The sequence below is a fragment of the Talpa europaea genome (genome assembly GCF_964194135.1).
Source record: "Talpa europaea genome assembly, chromosome: 3".
NCBI classification, from domain to species: domain Eukaryota; kingdom Metazoa; phylum Chordata; class Mammalia; order Eulipotyphla; family Talpidae; genus Talpa; species Talpa europaea.
In genome coordinates, this window is record NC_140069.1 from 41,783,072 (window position 1) to 41,804,199 (window position 21,128).

At 40.0% G+C, this 21,128-nt stretch overlaps 1 protein-coding gene across 3 annotated transcripts in view; it reads right to left on the reverse strand.

Annotated features, from left to right (window-relative positions):
- The window catches only part of ZBTB10 (zinc finger and BTB domain containing 10), a gene marked incomplete at both ends in the record, with an annotated part of 30,849 nt that extends 11,264 nt beyond the window's left edge, over nt 1-19,585 (reverse strand). For 2 of the 3 annotated variants that reach the window (XM_084230897.1, XM_084230896.1), the window contains 2 exons: nt 7,538-8,423; nt 17,609-18,692. In XM_084230897.1, coding sequence (XP_084087023.1) covers nt 7,538-8,423; nt 17,609-18,583 — 1,861 coding nt within the window. Of the gene's footprint in view, nt 1-7,537; nt 8,424-17,608; nt 18,693-19,489 lie in introns of those variants that run through there. The other variant, XM_084230898.1, reaches the window with a different exon arrangement.
- Between the last annotated feature and the right edge of the window lie 1,543 nt (nt 19,586-21,128).

The window sequence follows — 21,128 nt, forward strand, 5'->3', positions numbered from 1 at the left end:
AACCCTAATTTAGAGACCCAACGTCCCCTCCCTATTACACAACTCCTTTGCTCTTATCCACTTACTCCGATTTCTTGCCACCGGTAGTCAGTCAATACCTTTCTGTCTCCTGTCAAACTCCTATGCAAGACCCAGCTCTTTCATTACCGCCTTCACTATGAAGCTTTCCCCAACTCGTTTGAGCATTTAGGTACCCACTTTGCCGTATATCTCCTTTTAACATTTATCATGTACTGGTTAAGCTTTTACCTCACAGCCATGCTAGTGTGAACATATTCCAAGTAAAGGACTCTTATCAATCAATATCAACATCATCTGACATGTTGCTTAGTTTCTTGGGGGATTTGAGTAAAAATGTATTAGGAAGTAGAAAGCTATATTGTTTGGAGTCTCAAAAAGTAGCATTTTATGACCTAATTTTTTCTGGAGAGATAAGACTGGTCACCCCAGAATATTAATGCCACGCCAATAAAAGTCAGTTTTATAAAAAACTCTTAGTGGGCCTCCCTGGTGACGCAGCGGGTTCGATTCCCAGCCGGTCAGGGAGCAAAACCACTTGGCACAGCAGACCTCTCCTGTCTTGCCCGCTGCTCCCCTCAGCAGTGTATTTCAGTAGATCTGCCTGTTCTGCTCCCCACTGTCTCTTGTGAATCCCCACGCCCTTCTTCTCTGGCCTACACCCCAGTTCTCATATGCATAAATAAAACTTTTTTTTCTTAAAAAGAAACACTAGGCAGAGCAAATACAACGGAGATAAAAGATGGAAAAATATTCCCACTACCTTATAGTTGCCTACTATTAGATTAATATTAATATTAGTAAGATTAATATTTACAATTCCATACGAAAAAAAGCAAAGGAACTGAAAAAAACAAAAACAAACCAAACCCTAGAAATCTGACTATAGAACAGACAACCAATAAGGGAGGGTGGGAGCAAAGCTGGAGTAGGGCTCAAAGAACTAGGGTGGAACATTGGGGTTTTTGCAGTGAGGGTGGTGTGATAATTTACATTTACAGAGGTGTGAACACATACCCCTAAAACAAAGTGTTGTAAATCAATGACTATAGTTAAATATGTAAGATTCTTAAGCATTAGTATATTTTACATACCATAATTATTATTGGTTATTTTTCAAAGTAAGGATCAGACATTCAAACTACCATTTAATACCTGAATGCAACAATTTCTAGAGAAAAATTACTGAATATTTTCATTTTCTGTTCATCTTTCATAACAATTAACCAAAAGGAAGCCTGAAAAGGGAATTCCAGATGTTCTGCTCTAAGAGAAAGAAAACTAATCAAGGTCCATAAATCAATTATCTGAAGACAGAGAATGCAGAAACTTTCAGATTTCACAGCAGTCATAACTACAACACTCCTAGCGGGTCTAGGGTTGCATTCTATAATTGAAATATCTCTCTCCAACAAAACATACAGTTGTTCATATTTAAGGAAACAGGTAGAAATAAGAAGTAGCTGGTCTTGCTGTCAATTAAGTATCAGGTGTTGTTGCCAAGATGTTAAGTACAGCTTTTAAGATTTCAGAATTAGGAAGCTTTCACTGGAGAAGCATTTGTGGGATACACTCAAGGCTTTAGTGGCAGAACTGAGTTCAAAATCCTTGCCTCCTTTACAAATGTCGTAAGTTCCCATGATTTTAAAATATATTTTACAACATTTGATTATAAAAAGCTTATATGGAATGGTCAAAATATTGGAAACTCAATCAAAATGCCGATTTTCAAAACTGTAAAAAAGCTTATTAAAAAAAATAATCTAGAAAACTTTTTGGGATCCTACAATGTCTGAAGGTAATGCCAAATATCAATTCTCACCCAAAACACAGGTCATCAAGTGCTAAACAGTAGATAATTCTAATTAAAGAATTTACAGTAATGAGACTAATTCATTACTTCAAACATCACTTAAGAGACCTTAGTATATTATGTTTGACCGTCCTTTTCTCAAAACTGTTTTCTAGATGCCCAAATTACATGCTCTCAGTCAAAAGGCAATTACATAGGGGCCTCCCCGGTGGCGCAGCGGTTGAGTGCTGGGTTACGAAGCTGCGCGCAGCCTCTGCAGCGCCGGTTCGATCCCCGGCTGCTCCCAGGCCACTGGAGGAGGGTCCCACATGGCGCGCAGACCTCTCCTGCCGCCCGCTGCTCCCCTCAGCAGTGTCCTTCGGTCCTTCTGCCTGCTCTGCTCCCCGCTCTGGCTCTGGTGAATTCTCTCACCCTCCCACGCTTCTGACTGTACCCAGTGCATGTATAAACAAAAACAAACAAACAAATAAAATAAATAAATAAAGCATGCCTCTAAAAAAAAAAAAAAAAAAAAAAAGGGCAATTACATAAATGGAAAACATAAAGCTTAAAGCGATTTCACCTCTACTTGTAAGGATTAATAAAAATTTCCGTGCTGCAAAGCTGTCTTCCCATGACAAGTACAGAGGAGATAAAGGAATTTTTACATTTAAGGAACTTAAATTATATCTCTTGATTAAATAATATTTTATATCTAAATATTTATATGGCATTTAGAAAAATTCAATCATCTACAAAGATTATCGTTACCAAATAATCAGAATTTTTATGAAATAAAAATCAATTCTAGCGGCCTCCTGGCGGCACAAGGCGTTAAGTCTAAGCACTACCAACCTATTGCCAGCAACTGTAGCATGAGTTAGATCCCCCCCCAGGCAAGGCGCTAACCCCACATGGTGCAGCAGACCTTTCCTGCCTCACCCTCAGCAGTGTATTTCAGCAGATCTGCCTGTTCTATTCCCCACTCTGTTCTATTCCCCTCACTCCCCCCACCCCTGGGCTACACCCCAGTTCTTGTATGCATAAATAAAAATAAAAAAAAATCAATTACAAAATCTTTTCCATTTACCAGAAAATACTGTTACACTACTTGGTGTCAACTATGCAATAAAACTGTACTAGAGAAATTCCTTTCAGAATTCAGTATCAGGAATCTGTCATCCAGCAGAACTCGTGTGTTTCTTCTTTTTGAGAGAAGGTGCTGAGTATCTCAGAATCAATTAAAAACTTAATTGGGACAACCATATCAATGCCCTTAATAACTACATGGTTTTATTGCTAATTTTTACCTTCCTTTTTGTTTCAAAATCTTTAGAGTCAACATGAATTTGTTTGTATGCACAAACAGAATATATATACATAGTAAAGTTATTACAATGGTGTAACTTGCTAGTGTAACTTATAGAAATTTAAAAACCTGGATTCAGAAAAATCAACATTCCAGGAGCTCAGAGAAACAATAAAAGTGGTACTAACCTCTGTCGTGCTTTGATTTAAAAAAAAAAAAAAAAATTGTGAACATACTTTGTAAACAATTTAGGCATTTTTACTCCTAACAACTTAATTTCTAATCTTAAATTCTTATCAACCTTTTTGGCTGAAATTTGTATTTTGGTTGTGAATCAGTAACACAAGAATTTGAAATTTTTACATTATCAGAGCAACTTATTAATGACACCTTTCCCCCCTATTTTATTTCCTAGAATTTAGTTTTCTTTCAATTTGAATTATCCCACAAACCCCAATAAAACGAAAAAAAAGCACAATTTTTACCCTCTTTTCAGTTCTACTTTCTAACATTCTATTAAAAATTTGAATAAAAAACACTATTACGGTTTTACCTTCATATCATAGTATCTTAGCATTTTTAAGGACTCCACACACCAGCTTTAACATTATATGGCAAGAAGACATTATTTAGAGTTGTTTACTACAGACAGGCTTAAGAATCTGGGGAAGGGCCTCCCTGGTGGCACAGCAGTTGAGCGCTGGGTTTGCGAAGCTGCCCGCAGCCTCTGCAGCTCCGGTTCGATCCCCGGCTGCTCCCCAGCCACCAGAGGAGGGTCCCACAGGGCACGCAGACCTCTCCTGCCGCCCGCTGCTCCCCTCAGCAGTGTGCTTCGGTCCTTCTGCCTGCTCTGCTCCCCGCTCTGGCTCTGGTGAATTCTCTCACCCTTCCGCGCTTCTGACTGTACCCAGTGCTTGTATAAATAAACAAACAAACAAACAATCTTTTTAAAAAAAAAAAAAAAAAAGAATCTGGGGAAGTAACATAGTTCCACAAACCCAAATATGCCAATCACTACTTATAAGTTAATAATGTACTATGACTTTTCAAGTGCTTAGGTATAAAGCTTTAAATTCATTTAAAGCCATTTATTTCGTTGAAAATATTAGCTATTTTCTCCGTAAGTAAAAATTAAAGCATAACCAATGATGTGGAGTTCATAAAAATGTTTCAAGTGAAAAGGGGCTCGTTTTTTAAAGACCGGGCTACTAGCTCAATTGCAAGGTTTTAATGTAAGACAGTCCTAAATACGAAACCTGCCTCTATTTTTACTAGCTGAATGTCCTTGGGAAAGGCCTTAACCTTAAACTCAGACCAGACCCACCATGTTTATTAGTCAGAATTTGCCTGAGATTTATCATCAGTACTGTGCACCAAATTTCAGAATCAAAGAAACTGTCAATAACTGTAAGAAAGAAAGGGGTATGAAATGCACAAAATAGGAGGTACAGCACTTAGCCTAGAATAAACAGACTGCAGGGGACCTTTCTTTTTTTAATGTCTAATATCGGAAGTTAGATTACAAAGATTAGGTAAGGCTCAGATCAAACTACTCAAGATGACAGAATTAAGAAGTTAAAGAGAAGCAAATTTTGGCTTCCTAATAATCAATTACCCCACACATTGGAACAGATTACTCAAAAAAAGAACTCTAAGTATTCATACAAAAGTTTAAGGTGGGAAAAAAAAAAAAAGTTTAAGGTGAAGCTACCAGACCATTTATGTAGAAATTTGCAAAAAGTGTAGTACACAAGAAAACTGATTTTACTCAATAGTCTCCCAGACTTTAAGGGAGGGAGCAAAGATGATCACAACAGTTGCTGTGCTTTTAGGTTTGTCATTAAATTTTCATAATCATTCTGTGAACTAAGTACCATATTTTAAAGATGAGAAAACTGAGGCCAAATGTTCATCTTAATTTGATCGTTACACAGTGGGTATAAGTGGCAGAGCCCATTTTCAAATCCTGAATCAATGTGAGCTCATTACTTTATCAATGGATCTCAACCTTGACTCCTATAAAGCTTATAAAAATCCCTATCACCAGGCCACCTTCTAGGCAGACCAATTAAATTGAAGTCCCCAGAGGAGAGACCCAAGTATTACAGGCTTTTAGCAAAGTTTCTAAGTGAGTATCAGGTAGTTACATTTAGTTTTCAGTTCTAAAATTTCCATCTTGTTCTCTAGTATTAAAAACAAAACAAAGTTTGTAAGTGATGTACAGGTGCAGCCATGACTAAAACCTACTGCTCCACTCATACCTAGGGTTAGCAATAAAGTTTTATCGGAACACATCATGTTGCTTTGTTTACATATCGCCTATGGCTTCCAAGCTACAATGGCAGTTAGGTAACCTGTGACCAGCAGAGCTCAAGATATTTACTATTTGGGTCTTTTTATAGTAAAAAAAAGTGCCAACCCTTACTCTATACCATACTATGTCCTAACCAGAATGCTCTTATATGACCCATTTTCTGGCACTAAATGAAGTTAGATTTAAAGATACTAAAAAAGTTGTGAAAAGCTTAATGGCTGGAATGTACAAACATATCATTGATACAAACCAAATCTGAGTTAAGCAAGGTTCAGAAACCAAAATGGGGCCTCCCTGGTGGTGCAGGGGTTAAAGACACTGCACTATCAAGCTATAGCCAGCCACTGAAGCATGAGTGGATTCCCAGCCAGCCAGGGAGCTGACCCACATGGCACAGCAGACCTCTCCTGCCTCACCCGCTGCTCTCCTCAGCAGTGTATTTCAGTCCATCTGCCTGCCCTGCTCCCGGCTCGGTCTCTGGTGAATCCTCTCACCCCCCCACATCTCTGGCCTGCACCCCAGTTCTTAAATAAATCTTCAAAAAAAACAAGAAGAAACCAAAAATGATATCAATGACATACAAAGTTATCTAAGATGTAAGAAGCATACTGAAAGTATTTAAAACTACCAAAAGTTAATGTAGGATAGACTTAGACCAATATAAGCACAGCTAGAGATGCTTGCTAAGAAAATTCCTAGTAATGTTATTTCTGACCGTGCATTGTGATTCAGTATTAATGCTTTTGTCTTCTGTGAACTACTCCCTATTATAGTTGGCATTACTTTTTAGGAAGCACATTGGCTCTGATTAATTTTATCAACTGCTACCCCAAAATCTGCTTACCCCTTAAACTATGTGCATGTGTATTTAAAAAAACAAACAAACAAAAAACACTACAGGGTTCCTGCCCTAGTATTAAAGAATTAACCATGTAGCAGAAAGAAATGTAACTTTAATTTCTGAGACTTGCTTCAAGACCTTCTAAATCAAAAATTAACCTAAATAAACACTGCAGAGAAAATCTACCCATTACTTTAATAAAGAACTGCACCAGGATTTTTATTGCTAAAGACTTGATTAGCATGAAGAAAAAGAACAGTAAATAGTATTCATTATACATGCAGGCTTATTTTCACATTAAGTAAAATTTATGAAAAAATTAAACCCAAACCCAAAAAGAAGGAACCATTTCACAGATTTACTATGGCATTTTGCCCTTTGGGAACCAATAATACTTTTTATCAGAAAGTATTCCATCCCTGGATGATCATCATCATGTATATTAGACACTGAACAATTAACAATGTTTTGGGACAAAAGAATCATTAAACCATGTGTCACAGTGGTCCACAAGTCTGAAATCTGCATAGGAAAACCTCAAACCCACTGGTTTGCTTCTTCAAATAAAATTAAATTAGGCAATTAAACTGAAAAGTTTCAATCTTTCTATTTACACAACAAAGGTTTACCACCCCATTCATTAAAAAACTCACACCACAAATATGTTAGGATTCTTATATACATTCCTTTGGGAATAATATATTAAGACAAAGGTTTGAAAGGCTTCTCCTAACCAATCAATAGAGAAAGGAAATGAGATGAGAGTGGGACAAACATCAAATATTCCAGCTTCTTTCCAAGATTTTTGGTAAATCCAGAACAGTAGCTCTAGACAAATGAAAATAATCATTTTTTCGCAACATCCCATAAGACATCTAAAGGTTTAAATACAAAAAACAAACAAACAAACAAAAAAAAAACCACCCACAGTAAAAAATGGTTTGTTTTGTCTAGATTATATACAACTGAAGATTTTATCTTTCCAAGTACTGGGGGTAAAAAATATGGAGCACAGAAACTAAATATCAAGGAGCACAGCCTTTGAAAAACTCACATATACATATCTGTTAAGATACACCAAAATTACTTACTTGTTTCAATGATTTTACCCCCTCTATTATATATTAACAAGTTTAATATTACATACTAAATTACTTTCACACTAAAAAAAAAAAACCACCAAATTTTAAGAACACACATCAAGATTATACCCAAATAGAGTGAGAATGAAAACTGAGATACCTTTGTATATATAATATTTACCTGGTTCTTCCTTGATGAATGACAACTCTTCTTCTGGATAGGCAACAGGTGGCTGCATCACTGAGCAATCTTCTAAATTTGTTTCATTAGGTGGTATATTATAAACAAATCTCTTTGCCGTTTGGTTTTTCCTCCTTGTTTTGCCAGTTTCTTGAATTCCCTGGGCGCCCATATTATTCCAAACAAACACTTTTGTTTGAGTTTCAGATTCATTTTCAGCCAATTCAGAAGAACCATCCTGGACCCAACCACTGTCATTCATTTGGTAGTTTTCTATTTGGCCCTCGTCGACATTACAACCATCATTTTCAATTTTTACATTACTTGCCAAATTGGTAAGATTCCGTGTTGCCCAAAAACTGGCAATTTTTTGATCCCGTGATGAAGACAGACCATCTCTATTAACTGGTTTTCTATTATTATAGTCCACAACTACAGACTCTGGAGCTTCTGATTTAATACTTATATTTAAGGCATCTTTAATGAAATTTCGGCAAGTTTGAACAACTTCACTCATTTGAAGATAGCTGGCCACTGTCATCACTTCAATGGCATTTTGGCTTGTGAGCACCAGGTTACCAGAATACAAGAAGTCCAAGATGACTGAAAAACCTTGAACTGCAGCAATATCTAAATGGGTAGTATTGTTTTGGTTAGGGCTTTCTTTGTTTGAAAAGCAATATAAAGTCTTAAAGAAACGGCTGCCTGCAACCAGGATGTTCTTATGAGCTTTAAAGATTTTTCCGCTCACCACAATGCTGACATCACAAAGAATACCTTTCTTTCTCTGTTCATTTAGTTGTCGAAGAAGTTGATAGCAATATGAGTTCTCATTTGGCCTACTATTAAAGTCACAGTACCCCTCCTCTGATGGTATTTCTGACTCCTGTAATTGGATGGAAAACATTTATTAACTTTATTTTTTTAAAGCCCCCAATCCAAGGAAAACAAAAATCATCAATACAAATTTTTAAAAAGCACTAGTCATATATACTAACTTCTCAGTAATCATTATGTACTTTCCAAGTGAATTGTTCACAATCTCAAAGTTAGAGAGTAAAGGAGTGAACAGATTGGTCCAAGTCTAATAAGAAAAACCAAACATTTGAATAAAGATCATCAGGATTTACAAAATAACACATGTTAATGTTATGCTTTTCAAATATACCTGCTAAGGGCATGGATTAAGAATTATTTAAAATTAAAATAAAAAGAACATATATTTCCTTATAAAAAAGTTTCATTTATAATAATCAGATTAGTTGCATTATCTCTTCGACTGATAGAAATGCAGTAGACTCTTCTGATTGAACTTCATCTCAAGTCTGGGCAACAAGTGAGTCAAATAGTTTAGGTCCAGAAAGTTAATTAAATCTAAGTAGAGCTACAGTGAGTTAAGACCCTCCCAAATAAGAAAATAATGCTTCACCTAATGGAAATGTCCAGTTTTGTAATTTCCCAACTTTCAAAAATGTCTTATTTCTTCAGTGCCATAACTATTATTAACTGTAAAAATTTCTGAACTCAAAAATTTTAGTTTGAAAAGTTTCCCTTCTTATCAATTACAAGTATTATAGTTCTGATTTGCATCACTAAAGTTAAGGAAATGTCCTACGAAACAATAAAAGTTATATGATATAACAGCAAGGAAAAAAGGAGTACGACTTAGATTCTGAAATGCTGTCTGTTAGTAACTTTATATCCTGGGCAAGTCACCATTCCTGAGCCTTTTTCTTAAACCATAAAGCAGTAGTTTGAATGTTTTGTAATTAATAACTTCCTGACTTTTCTCACTGAGTAACTAGGGTAGGTATGCTCCATAAAAGGCAGAGATGTGTGACCTCAGCACCTTCCCTAGTACCTGACTGTTTAATAACCTCACCATTTTTTTGCCAATAAAAAAACTGCTCAGACAGTTCTATCTAGTATAAAAGATGAATGAAAATATTCTTATTTAGATGTTAATATTTGTCATATTTTCTTCGGGACAAATATTAGCTTCAAATAGACCATTTCTATAAAACAATGCAATAATACAGATCTATTTTAAGAGTATGAGACAAACATGGGAAGACAGGCGGCCTAGAGAGACTCAGCGAATTAGAGGAGAAAATAAAGAGTGTAGAGAACACAGTTGTTAGTGCAAAAGATTCTCACAGAAACTATACTCTAAATGGTGGTGGGATTCCTAAAAAATCCTAAAACCCCATTTTAACCTATCAGGGATAGGGTTAAGTTATAAAAAGGGGCCTCCCCGGTGGCGCAGCGGTTGAGCACTGGGTTGAGAAGCTGCCCGCAGCCTCTGCAGCACCGGTTCGATCCCGACTGCTCCCTGGCCACCAGAGGAGGGTCCCACATGGCGCGCAGACCTCTCCTGCCGCCCGCTGCTCCCCTCAGCAGTGTACTTCGGTCCTTCTGCCTGCTCTGCTCCCTGCTCTGGCTCTGGTGAATTCTCTCACTCTTCCGCGCTTCTGACTGTACCCAGTGCATGTATAAACAAAAACAAACAAACAAAAAAAAAACATGCCTCTATAAAAAAAAAAAAAAAACACATTTAAAAAAAAATTAGCTTCAGCTCTAGATCTTTGACAAAGGAGATCATATTTACAATAATCCCAAATCTCTGAAAATATACCAAGTCACATGGTCAATTTAAGATTTTCTGTGATACTTGAGGTATGAGAAGTCAACTGGAAGAATCAAATTAGAAATTTCAGGACGTTTTCAGTGTTTTCCACAATGGAACAGTACAAATACTCTGCAAATCTGGGGAATATGATCACTAAAAAAGGAAAACTGCTAAGTATAAGTTACTTTTCACTTTCAATTGACATTTTACAGCTGCCCTATCAGCCCCAGCCACCCCTCCCAACACAGTGTCTGAAATGCATAAAGCCCTTACAAAACTCTCTTCCACATTCTATCATACCAAAGGTTCCAATGCTCTAATTAGTTACTTTCTCCTTTCATAAAATACCCAAAATCCTCAACTAAAACTGGTATTAGCCAACTTACGAATAATCAAAATATATTTTCATGACTGAATCCCAAATTTTTGCTTTTGGGGGTGGAGAAAGGAATTAAGGCAAAACAGATGTTCTAAGATCTGTATATAAGCCAATGTGTTGTGAAGTTTCAAACCGTTTAAGCAAAGGGCAGTGAAAACACTTAGAATGTGTGAAAATATAAAGAACTAAACCAATACCAATAAAACACCTATAATAACTATATACTAAGCATGTATTTTTTTTTTTTTTTAGTAAAAACATCATACTGTTTACTTGAGCACCCTTTTTTGAGACTATTCAAATAAAACATTTTACTAATTTATTTATGCTCTCTACTCACTACAGGAATTTCCAATCTTTCTGTGGTGCAGGCCTGAAAGTAAATCTTGCTAGGCTTGTTTTATCTGCCCAAAGCACATTTGGTTCACAGTTCTAATAGACAGTTCAATAACAGTATGAATACTTGAAGAAGTAAAAATTTTAAATGCTGATCAAAATTTGGCAGTACACCACGAAGTGTTTGTGGAAGCAGTGAATTACCATTTACAAGTTAAGAACTGCGTATCAAGCAGTCCAACACACTTTAAGAAGGTAGCTGTAGCTAGCAGAAACAGTCATTTTAGGTTATGATCACTGGGTCAGTCTTAATTTCTGAAATTCTCTGCTAACACCAGACCAAATATTCTAATTAAAAAACCAAAAACTCAGACAAAGGCCTAGCCAGCAAAATATGCGCCCATGCTACGGTAACACAAACTACACATATCAAAACAACCAATTTTTTCTCATTACTACTATACAAGAATAGTTATGTTCCCTGCTTTCAGAAGTAACACCAGCAATTTCTTTTTTTAACCACTGATTAGAGCACATGCCTGCGTTTTTGTTGCAGCTATTAAGTAAGTCCTTCAAAATGAAGGGTTTAGAAGTCAAAAGTACATGTACTCAAAGGGATTTGAGGATTTGGGCAAAACAAAGCTAAATAAGCACACAAGCAGTGAGATAAATAGCCAATATTACTATTGTTTGGCTGAACCAAATTAAGCAATTCTTAGTATTAAAGACAAAAATCTTAAATTATGTCCCAAGAGGTCTTGTTGTCACTTTCGTTCCTCCTTCAGCATTCCACATTCACTCTTAGTATGTTGATAACAAGAGATAAAACCAATAAGCAAAAGCACCATGAAAAGGCATAAATATTTCTAAAACTGGTTTTTTTAAAAATATTGGGAAACTTATTTCCTTCCTCAAAAAGGAAAGCACAACTTAGCCCAGACATTAGTCTAAACTGGCTAAACAAGAAGATTTTAAGGAAATGGACATTGACTTCAAAAATCCAACAATGCTACAACAGTGATTCTATAAATACACCATGTCTTCATTTTTTTTTATTTGGGAAGAGGCCTGTAAAATTATAATTTTAGATCAGGAAGAGACCTTAGAATTAACTCTACCAAACTTAGGAGACTAGAAAAATGTTCCTTTAGTTAAAATACTCATCTTCAAATATATTTCCAGAAAAGATGAAAAACAGTATTTTATTTACAGTGGAAAAAGCTAACAGCCTCAACTTTATTTCATTATTTACTGTTGAGTGCCTATTTAAGTCAGGTTCTACACTGGGGACCCAACAAAAGGAAGCAGGTTCTCAATCTCAAGTTACCACTAAAGGATAAGTCGTGAAAGTATTGAAGAGTATGACAAGGGGGTTCTGAGAGCAAATAGGATGGTTGCGTGGGTGGGGGTAGGGTGGGAGGGGCAGAACACAACTTTGAGGTAGGGGTAATGCTTTTTGGAAGAAAAGTGTTATCTGAGAAAAGCCTTAAAATACCTAAGAATAGGATGGGAAGATGAGCATTCTAAACGCGACAGCATGAGGAAAAGAACCAAGAGGAACTGCAGCATCCTCAGTTCACATGATCAAAGAAAAAAAGTCCAGGTGATTCAAAGCACAAGAAATGCAAATATGCACCTATTTGAAGGTATATGTCTATAGCTCTCATCAGATTATCAAAAAATCTGAATATCCCACAAGATTAAGAACCATTGCCTCACAGAGCTGTACAAGTGGTCTGATTGGTGAATAGCAGACACAAGAGATGACTGTGGCAGCAAGTGGAAGATTACTATCAAGGGACTAAGACTGGAGATACTGTGACCAGTTTGGGAAGTTACTGTTAATAGTGCAACATACTTGCAAGACACAAGGACCTTAACTAGAGAAGACCCATAATCTTAATGAGGGGAGGGGCGAGAAAGAATCTGGAAAAATATTTGGAAGATAAAGTCAGTAGAACTTGAGTGGTTATAGCAGAACTAGAACTGAAAGGGAGGCTGAGAGAAGAATCATGGCATTCTATCAATCTTCTAGATAAAGCCACCAAACTTGTAGAGACTCCAAGACTATCACCTGGTTTCCCCCCCTTCAAAGGGAAAGAGTGGGAGATAATAATGTCAGTGGCAATAAGTGAGCTCATCTGTAGTCAATCCATAAATGATAAGAAAATGCTACTTACTTAAAAACCAACAATTAGTATTTACTTCCCTACCCAGAATTATAGTCCTTTTGATAAATGGATTAGCAGAACAAAGACATTTCCAACACAAACATCAAAGCTGAAAGCATTATAAACAAAAATCTTTACTACCTTTGTTGCATGTAGCAACCCACTGGAAAAGTATATTGAAAGCAAAAAAAAATAAATAAATAAATTTCCAAATTTTAGGGGAAAAGTCAAATTCCTCTTCTAGAATTAGAGCAAATAATGCCACAGCAAAAGTGATTCCAAATATGCCTGTGGTATACTTGTCAGTACTGGCTAAAATAATAGCCAGTAGAGAAAGACAGGAAGGTCTCTTTTGCAGTCTTCTTTCTAATCACCGCTAAGATCTTGAGTGATAGCATCTTCCCTTGCTAAGTACCACCCCCTGCAAATTCTAATTCTATAGGTCTGGGGTGGAAATCTTCAGGTGATTATTAATACTCAGTCAATTTGAGATACCAAGGCTATGCTTTATCACGAGCTCTCTCCTCAAATTATAAACCCTTACACACTACTCAAGAACCTACAAACAGCAATATATACTCATTTCACCCTTAGTCTCAACTGCATAAAACTGTTAAACAGCTGGGCCATTTGTCAACAGAAAACAGAACTGTTTTAGCCTAACATATTCCACAAGTGTTGGTTACCTAGGGAAACTTAAATTTTTTTGTCTGACTAACCAAATTATGCACTTTTTAGACACATCAAGATACGAATTCATCCTGCTCATGTTGCCTCCATGTGCAGTGTCTGGAATGCCCTAACCTTCCAGTTCAACGCCTATGCTTTCAACACAATTAAGTTTCCAAGCTAACTCTCCAAGCTTCTCCCAACCTTTGAAAAGATAATCGATTACTCCTTTTATTTTTACTGTAACCTGACATGCTTCTACTAACATGGTATGAATTTATTGTAATCTGTCCTACTATACTAAACTACAAATTCCAAAAAAGGCAAAGAAAAAGGTCTTATTTATAGGTTTATATGGAATACCTAATATAAGTAAGTTGAAGAGGAAGACGCCAACATAAGACACACTGTAAAAGACACACACTATTTAAACGATGAAAAACACAGGGGAAATAAACAATCCTTACTGGATCAAACACAATAAATGAATGTTGAAGCCTATGGAAATATTACTATACAAAATAGCCATAAGAGGTTCAATTATCTTTCTCTCAGTCTTCGTGAAAGTTTTTTCAGACTTTCTTTCTAAATTGTTAAACAAAAAAATAAAGCTGTTGACTTTTATTTTTGTCCAATGCAAAGTCTGGTAGATCTCTTACCTTGTTTTAGTTGCTGACATCAACATTTTCCAACTAGCATTTTCAAATAGATCACTGATTTCAATTCAGTGTTTACTTTCTAGGAAGGGTAACTAAATTTGTAACAGATTTGAGTTCATGTTTTAGTAAACTGGAAAGGTTGATAGAATGTGTGAGGTAGGCCATGCAGGTTTCATAACTGGGTATAAAGTGGCCCAAACCAAGATAACCGTGGTAACCACTGCTAAAATTTATATTGCCTCTACATCCTTGTATTCACAAAGCCAGAAATCTCTCTGAAATAGAAGGCTCAGAACAGATTCAGAAAACATTAACACTCTCATCAGCAGACCTTAACCTTACAAAATTATAGAACATTTTGTAGTTTTTTAGTCACCACCATAGAATTAATAGAAAAAAACTTTCCTTACTTATAGAAAACAAAGAAAAGCAACCTTTAATGACATAAGAAAAAACTACTCCAGGTCACAAACAGAATTCCTGCCAGAACTCTCATTTCAGTATTTTAAGACAGGAGAAATCTAATGCAAAATATTCTTTATAAACTAGGGGAAAAAACCTGTATCTGATAAGAAAGTCTCAGAATGTTCAAAGAACTGGAGATACGAAAGGAGAACTGATTTGTTCATGCTGACAAATACTGATTCCCTGAGAGAAAGTGACTTCCAAACTGATAAAACTGGTAACACCGAGTCATGTGGTACCAGGTCACACCCCAAAAAAATCTTGCTATCTAGCTATCTGTGATGAAATTAAGTAATGTTTATCCTTTACTAAATGATTATGTGCTGACAAATACACTTTGCATGCATGAGGAAACCAGAGTTAACTCATTTGGCTTGCCTAGAAAGTAGGTTTAGGACCAGGTCTCCCCAACCATAAGCCCCAGAGTGCTCTCACAGGCTGTGTTGTACTGCCTCCTATAGGTAATCAAAGGCAATAGGGCAATGGGGGAAAAAAGATTCAACTCTTGAATGGAAGTCAGTTCTTGAACCTGTGCTTCATATTCAATCACAAAACAAAGACATATGTCTGGAATCAATAGCAAGGTATCACTTAAAACTAAACTTAGCATGAAAATAGAGAAATGATTAGGTTCAATTCAGATCAGAATCACCTGAAATCTGATCAAGGGAAACAATATACAGACAAACATGACCCACTAAATTGTGTAGTCCTCAAGATAATAAAAAAAGAGTCCTACAGGCAAGTGGTCTTCCAGACTACATAAGAGTTTTTCAAGGGGATAAGAAAGGCTAATTTAGAGATCAAGTTTAGAAAAGTTTCTACCTAGGATCCAACTCCCTGATTCAGACTTACTGCTATTAGAGATAGATCATGCATGTCCTACCATACATTTATCCAACTAAATCTGACTTCACCTGACTTCAGGTTCACTAAGTAGTTAATTATAATTTGCATCCCCATTCAGATTTACCAACAGAGACTATGCTGGTCAGGAGTAACTGGTCTATTGCACATTCATGCAATCCACTGTCTTCCTTAAGTTTCTACAGAACCAACCTGTCATTACTTAGAAAAGTACCCTCATTTTTCGTTAAGTTCCCCACCCCCATCATCTTCCTAAATACCTTCCACAATACAGTAGATAACCCTCTAACGGCTCAGACTCTTTTTCCGTAGAATGGGAACAAAATACTTTGCAGTGTTAAGGCAAATTTGTATTTGACACACCGAAGAGAAGGAAATGTTAGTTCTACTTCACCCCCATGCCCAAGCTCACAAAGCTGGTAACTGTAGAAAGCCAAGATATGAACCCAGATTTACTCTGAGACCCATTCTTTTTCCATTACAACATTCCTCATAGGCTCTAGTCTCAGTCGTCAGCAAGGACTCTAGGACTTGGGACAATTTACTTAACCTTTCTGGGCTTTCTATCTTTAAGTGACCTTCCTTATAAAGCTTAGGCAACCATAATTTGTGAAAAAACTATTGCCATTGTCCACTGAGATACACAACCCCATGCTTTAAAGTTAAAGCCTTAGCTTCTGAGAAACTTCTGTGCTATGGGATTATTGGATAGTGCCCAATTAACTCCCGTATAAGTGTTCTGAACAGCAAGATCGTTCCTGTAAACAAACTCACGGAGGGAATAATATCTGAAAGCTGACTTTCTACAACCAAGGACTAGTTGCCAATACAAAAGAATGAATTCTATCCAAACCACCACTGTCTGATAGTCTTAAAAGGAGAACTTATCAACATCTGTTTGGCTTGCAAAGGGATTATCAAAATGGTAAGACTACTATCTTTAGAGTGGAAATATTAAAACAAGAACTAAGAACTAAAAGTACAGCTTACTTGTTTTGTAACTAAGGACTTAGGATTTCAAGGAGTTTGGTAAATATATTCTCTACCAGTCCAAATCAACTACTTGATACAACTTCACATTAAACATTTCTAATATGCTAAGTTTAAAGTAAACTGCATTTGTAAGAAACTTTTTGAAAAGAGAAGGGGATTATAGAAAATCTCAGCACAGAAATCTGGGTAGAAGGAAATAAGTAAAAACTACAGTAATTTACCAAGAGCATGCTTTGGTAAGAAAGTTCAAAAGAAGTTCAATGGAGAGGAATTCGATGAAATTTTTCATGAGAAAGGAGTGTTATCCAAACAGCTTCCTCCACATTTATATACAGCTCTCCTATTTCACATTATCCTGACCTGACATAAAGAATTTTCTTGGTTGGATGTTTACCCGAAAGAGGTAGCCTCAAAGGTTATTGTTTAATTCATTCGTCCAAGAGTTGCCAGATTTGACTGCCACCAGCACGTTGTTAACAGACTATGAACATAATGCAGCTTTTCTAAAAATCACAACTAATAAAATTTTTGACCACAAAGCCAACCTTATAGGGTTAAACCCCTCAGCCTCGCTTTATTAAGCTTTTTAATTCCATCTGATGAGCAAAGAACATGTTATAGGTCCTTTCCCCCTAACAAACAGAGCCACAAAAAAACCAACACAAATTCTGCGTTACGATCCGAAAATTGTCTTTCCAGACCACCCCACCCCCCAACACACATAACTTTCGAAAACTTGTTCCCAGGCTTTTTTTCTAAACCCCCACGCACAAGCTCCCTGCACCTCTCCGCAACTGGAACGATGCCCTTCCCCGAGGAAAGTGGGGTTTGTAGCGGCTAAACCTCTCCTTAAAAAAAAAAAAAAAAAAAAAAATGAGAAAGTAGGAGCAGGATATACAGTACCTGGGCGTTGGCTTCGTGGAGTTTATGCTCGGTAGAGACGTGGTGCCTCAGAAGCAGGGTTTTCTTGTAGTTGCGGGTACCTCGCGAAAGCTCATCGTGCCCCACTTGAGGAAGGTCTACGCATCCCCCGTCCTCTGGGGTCTTTTGGCACCAGCCGCAAGACATCAGGCCAGTATCCTTGGAATACCGCAGCCAGGGAAAATCTTTGAGCCAAGAGGTCTGGAAGGAGCACTGTAGCTTCTGCATTAGGGACTTGGGCCGCGCGAGCGGGAAGTGCTGGACAGTCTCTCCTTCGCCAGCTCCCACACCGCTGCCCTCCACTTCGTCCCCGCCATCGCCGCCCGACCGCCTGCTGCTGCTGCAGCTGCCGCCTTCCGCCCCGCTGCCGTCGCCCAGGCTCGCCCCCTCCTCCTCGTCCTCGGTGCTGTCGCTCAGGGACGCGCCGTCCTGCATCAACTCCTTCCCCTCCAGCGCGTCCAGCTCCAGCTCCACCGCCGCTGGCCCTCGCCCATTGAAATGCCTCAGGGGCCACGCCGAGGTCTCGGGGCGGCCGCGGCTACTTCCATTGTTGCCGAGACCCCCGCCGCCGCCGCCTCCTCTGAAGGCCAGAGTCCGACGGTTCCTTTCCGCTAACAGGGGGCCCCCCGCGCCACCGCCGCCCAGCGAGGTGGGGCCGCCCGCGTCTTGGGGGAGCAGTAACTCCTTGGTTTCCTCGGCGGCGGCGGCAGCCGCCCCGGCGGAGGCCTCCGGGTCTTGGGGCTCCAGGCCCTCCAATTCCACTTCCTCGTCGGCCCCCCGCCCATTGAGCTGCTGAGGCGCCGGCGGCGCCGGCGGCTGGAGCTGTCTCGGCTGGGGCTGCTGAGGCCAAGCCGAGGCCTCCCCGCCAGCGTTATTGTTCGTGGAGCCGCCGCTGGCGGTGACCAACCCGCCTCCTCGGAACGCCAGCGTCCTGCGGTTCATTTCACTGAACGACATGGCGCGCGCCGCCGCCCGGTGCCCCGGCTCGCGCCCGGCCTCGGGCCGCGTCCCGCGCGCTCCCCCTCCGCCTCGCCCCCGCCCCCGCCCCCGGCGTTCCGGTCTCGCGGGGCCCGGCCTCGCCCTCCCGCCCCGCTCGCGCTCGCGCCCGGGGCTGCCTCACGCGTCCGCCGTCGCCCGCCGGGCCGCCGCCTCCGGCCGCCTCCTCGTCCTCCACCCCCGCCCCGCCGCGCTCCGGGCAGCGTCCCGCGCGGAGAAGGGGGCGGGCGGCGGGGAGGTGAGGAGCGAGTCGGGGGCGCGCGGGGCCTTCGAAGTTGAGCGGCGGAGTGCGGGGAGACCCTCCGCTGCCCCCGCTTTAAAGCCGCGCGCGCACACACCGACCCTCCAAACAGATATCCTTCCTCCGGCGCGCCGAGGAGTCCCGACTCCGCCGCCGGCTTCCGAGGCGCCGAGGGCGAGCGGCGCGCTAAACTGCCCGGCTCCGCCACATAACGAACCGACAATAAAGCCGGCGGAGCGTTTCCGTCCGACCAGGCCCTGGCGGAGGTCGAATGGCAAATGAACAACGGACCGTGCGCCCACAATGCACCGGGGTAGCAGTAACCGCTGGAGGGGGAAAGGGTGGGGGCCGGGCTGGGGGAGGGGGGCTGGGCTTGGGGCTGGGCTGGGGTGGGGTGGGGGCGCCAGGGGACCGGGAAAGGGGCCGGGCCGCGCCTCCGGCCTGGGGGCGGGGGTGCGGCCGCGGGGAAGGAAGTCGGCGGAGGGGCGGGGGACAAAAGGCCGGGCGACCGGCTGGGGGTCTCTGGGAGGGGGCGGGCGTGTGCGGCCGGGGCCGGGCTAAGCGGAGGACAAACAGCTGGCGAGTGTCAGGGTCTGGCCGCCTCCCCGCTGCCCACACGCACCTACCCGCGCCCGGGACGTGCATTTTCCTTCTCTCGCCACGAGTTCACCTGGGACTTTGGAAATAACTGTGCCGGGAGAGCTGCGCGCCAGCCTTGTCATTTGTTGGGGGTGGGTGGCGGTGGCCAAGGAAGTGAACTTATTTTGTTCCTTCACAAAGACTGGACCAGGCGGTGCCTTTCACGCCAGGAGGTTCCAACCGCGGACACCTCCTCGTCTGCAGCTTTGTGTTGCGAGAGGCTGAACCTCGGGCCCGAGGCAATAATCATTTCACAGAAAATGCACCGCCCCGAGTGTCTTATTGCTGTGATGAAATGGAAATTTAAATAAAAGGTCGAACACGTGCGTTCACTGGGAAGTATTGACATGGGTGTTACATCACCAGCAGCCAATCAGATAACGCCAGTCGTGTTTATACTTCTACAACCACCTTGTGAGTATTACAGTATGTCATAACGTTATAAATATTAGGCAGGGTTTTCCCCAGGAGCGGGGAGGAGTCCGCTTCTACGGTCGTGGTGTGCGGCTCGGAAGATGGTGTGTTGAAAGCTATTCATTTGTTGAAGCCTTCATTTTCACTCTTGGCATTGCCTGGAATTTGGAATGCCTGGGAGAACAGTTGGAGCAGAAGCTGAAACGCACGGTCTCAGTCCCGACTTTTTCAGATTTGCCACCTTAGAGCCCTTCTGCACGCCTTGGAAAATTTTAAGCTGCCGAATGTAGCCAATGCTGAAGTGTTTAGACGCCTTCTTTTAAAATGTAGATTGACTCTTGCATTGGTTTTACTCAGATGTCTTTCAAGTTAAAAAACAAAAAGATGGTCGCCCATGGAGGGGCTCTACTCTTTTTTAAGAAATACGTTAAAAGTTCAGTCACGAACTAACATAATATGTGTTCTAGGGAAAAGGATATTTATGTGGGAGGGTATGTTTTTACATTACTAGATATTAGGGTGTACAGGGGCAAAATAAATACAAATTTTATAGTTACAGATTACCTGGTGTCAGAAACTTTATATGTCTACGTATATATTGGAAATCTATGTAGGTTTCATAAAGAGCTTGTGTGACAATAGTTAGACCTTCTAGTTTCATGATTCTTGTTCGCCTCGGAAATTTCTATTTGAAAAATAAGAAAAATATTTAAAACTTTGAATACATGATATGGGAGATGGTCTGTTTTTCAAGATTAACTTTAAAAATCAATTTTGGCAGACATACTATAAAGTATCATCTGTCTTGATATTTTTAATTGCACTGAATAGATGTATGGACGTTGATAGTCACATACACTATACTATTGATTTTATCGATGTAGTCAAAGCAACTCTCACTTAATTCACCGAAATTTCAATATCAGAATAAATGGCCAGTGTTGTATATCAAACAAAAAATATTATACTTCTGCCTTGCAGATGAAATATTATTTTAATATTATGAATGATGCTACTAATCTGCCACAAAAAGATTTTGACTTTATTTTTCCACTAATGATCATATTGTCACCTATCCTTATTGTCACACGGCCACCAGGGATCACCAGCTTGAAATTCTGAAATAGATTGGTACAGTTTGTGAGGTTTTAAAATTTTTGTCCAGCTTTGTTTTGGTGGTTAGGTTTAGGACAGTAGACTCTCTGACCTTGA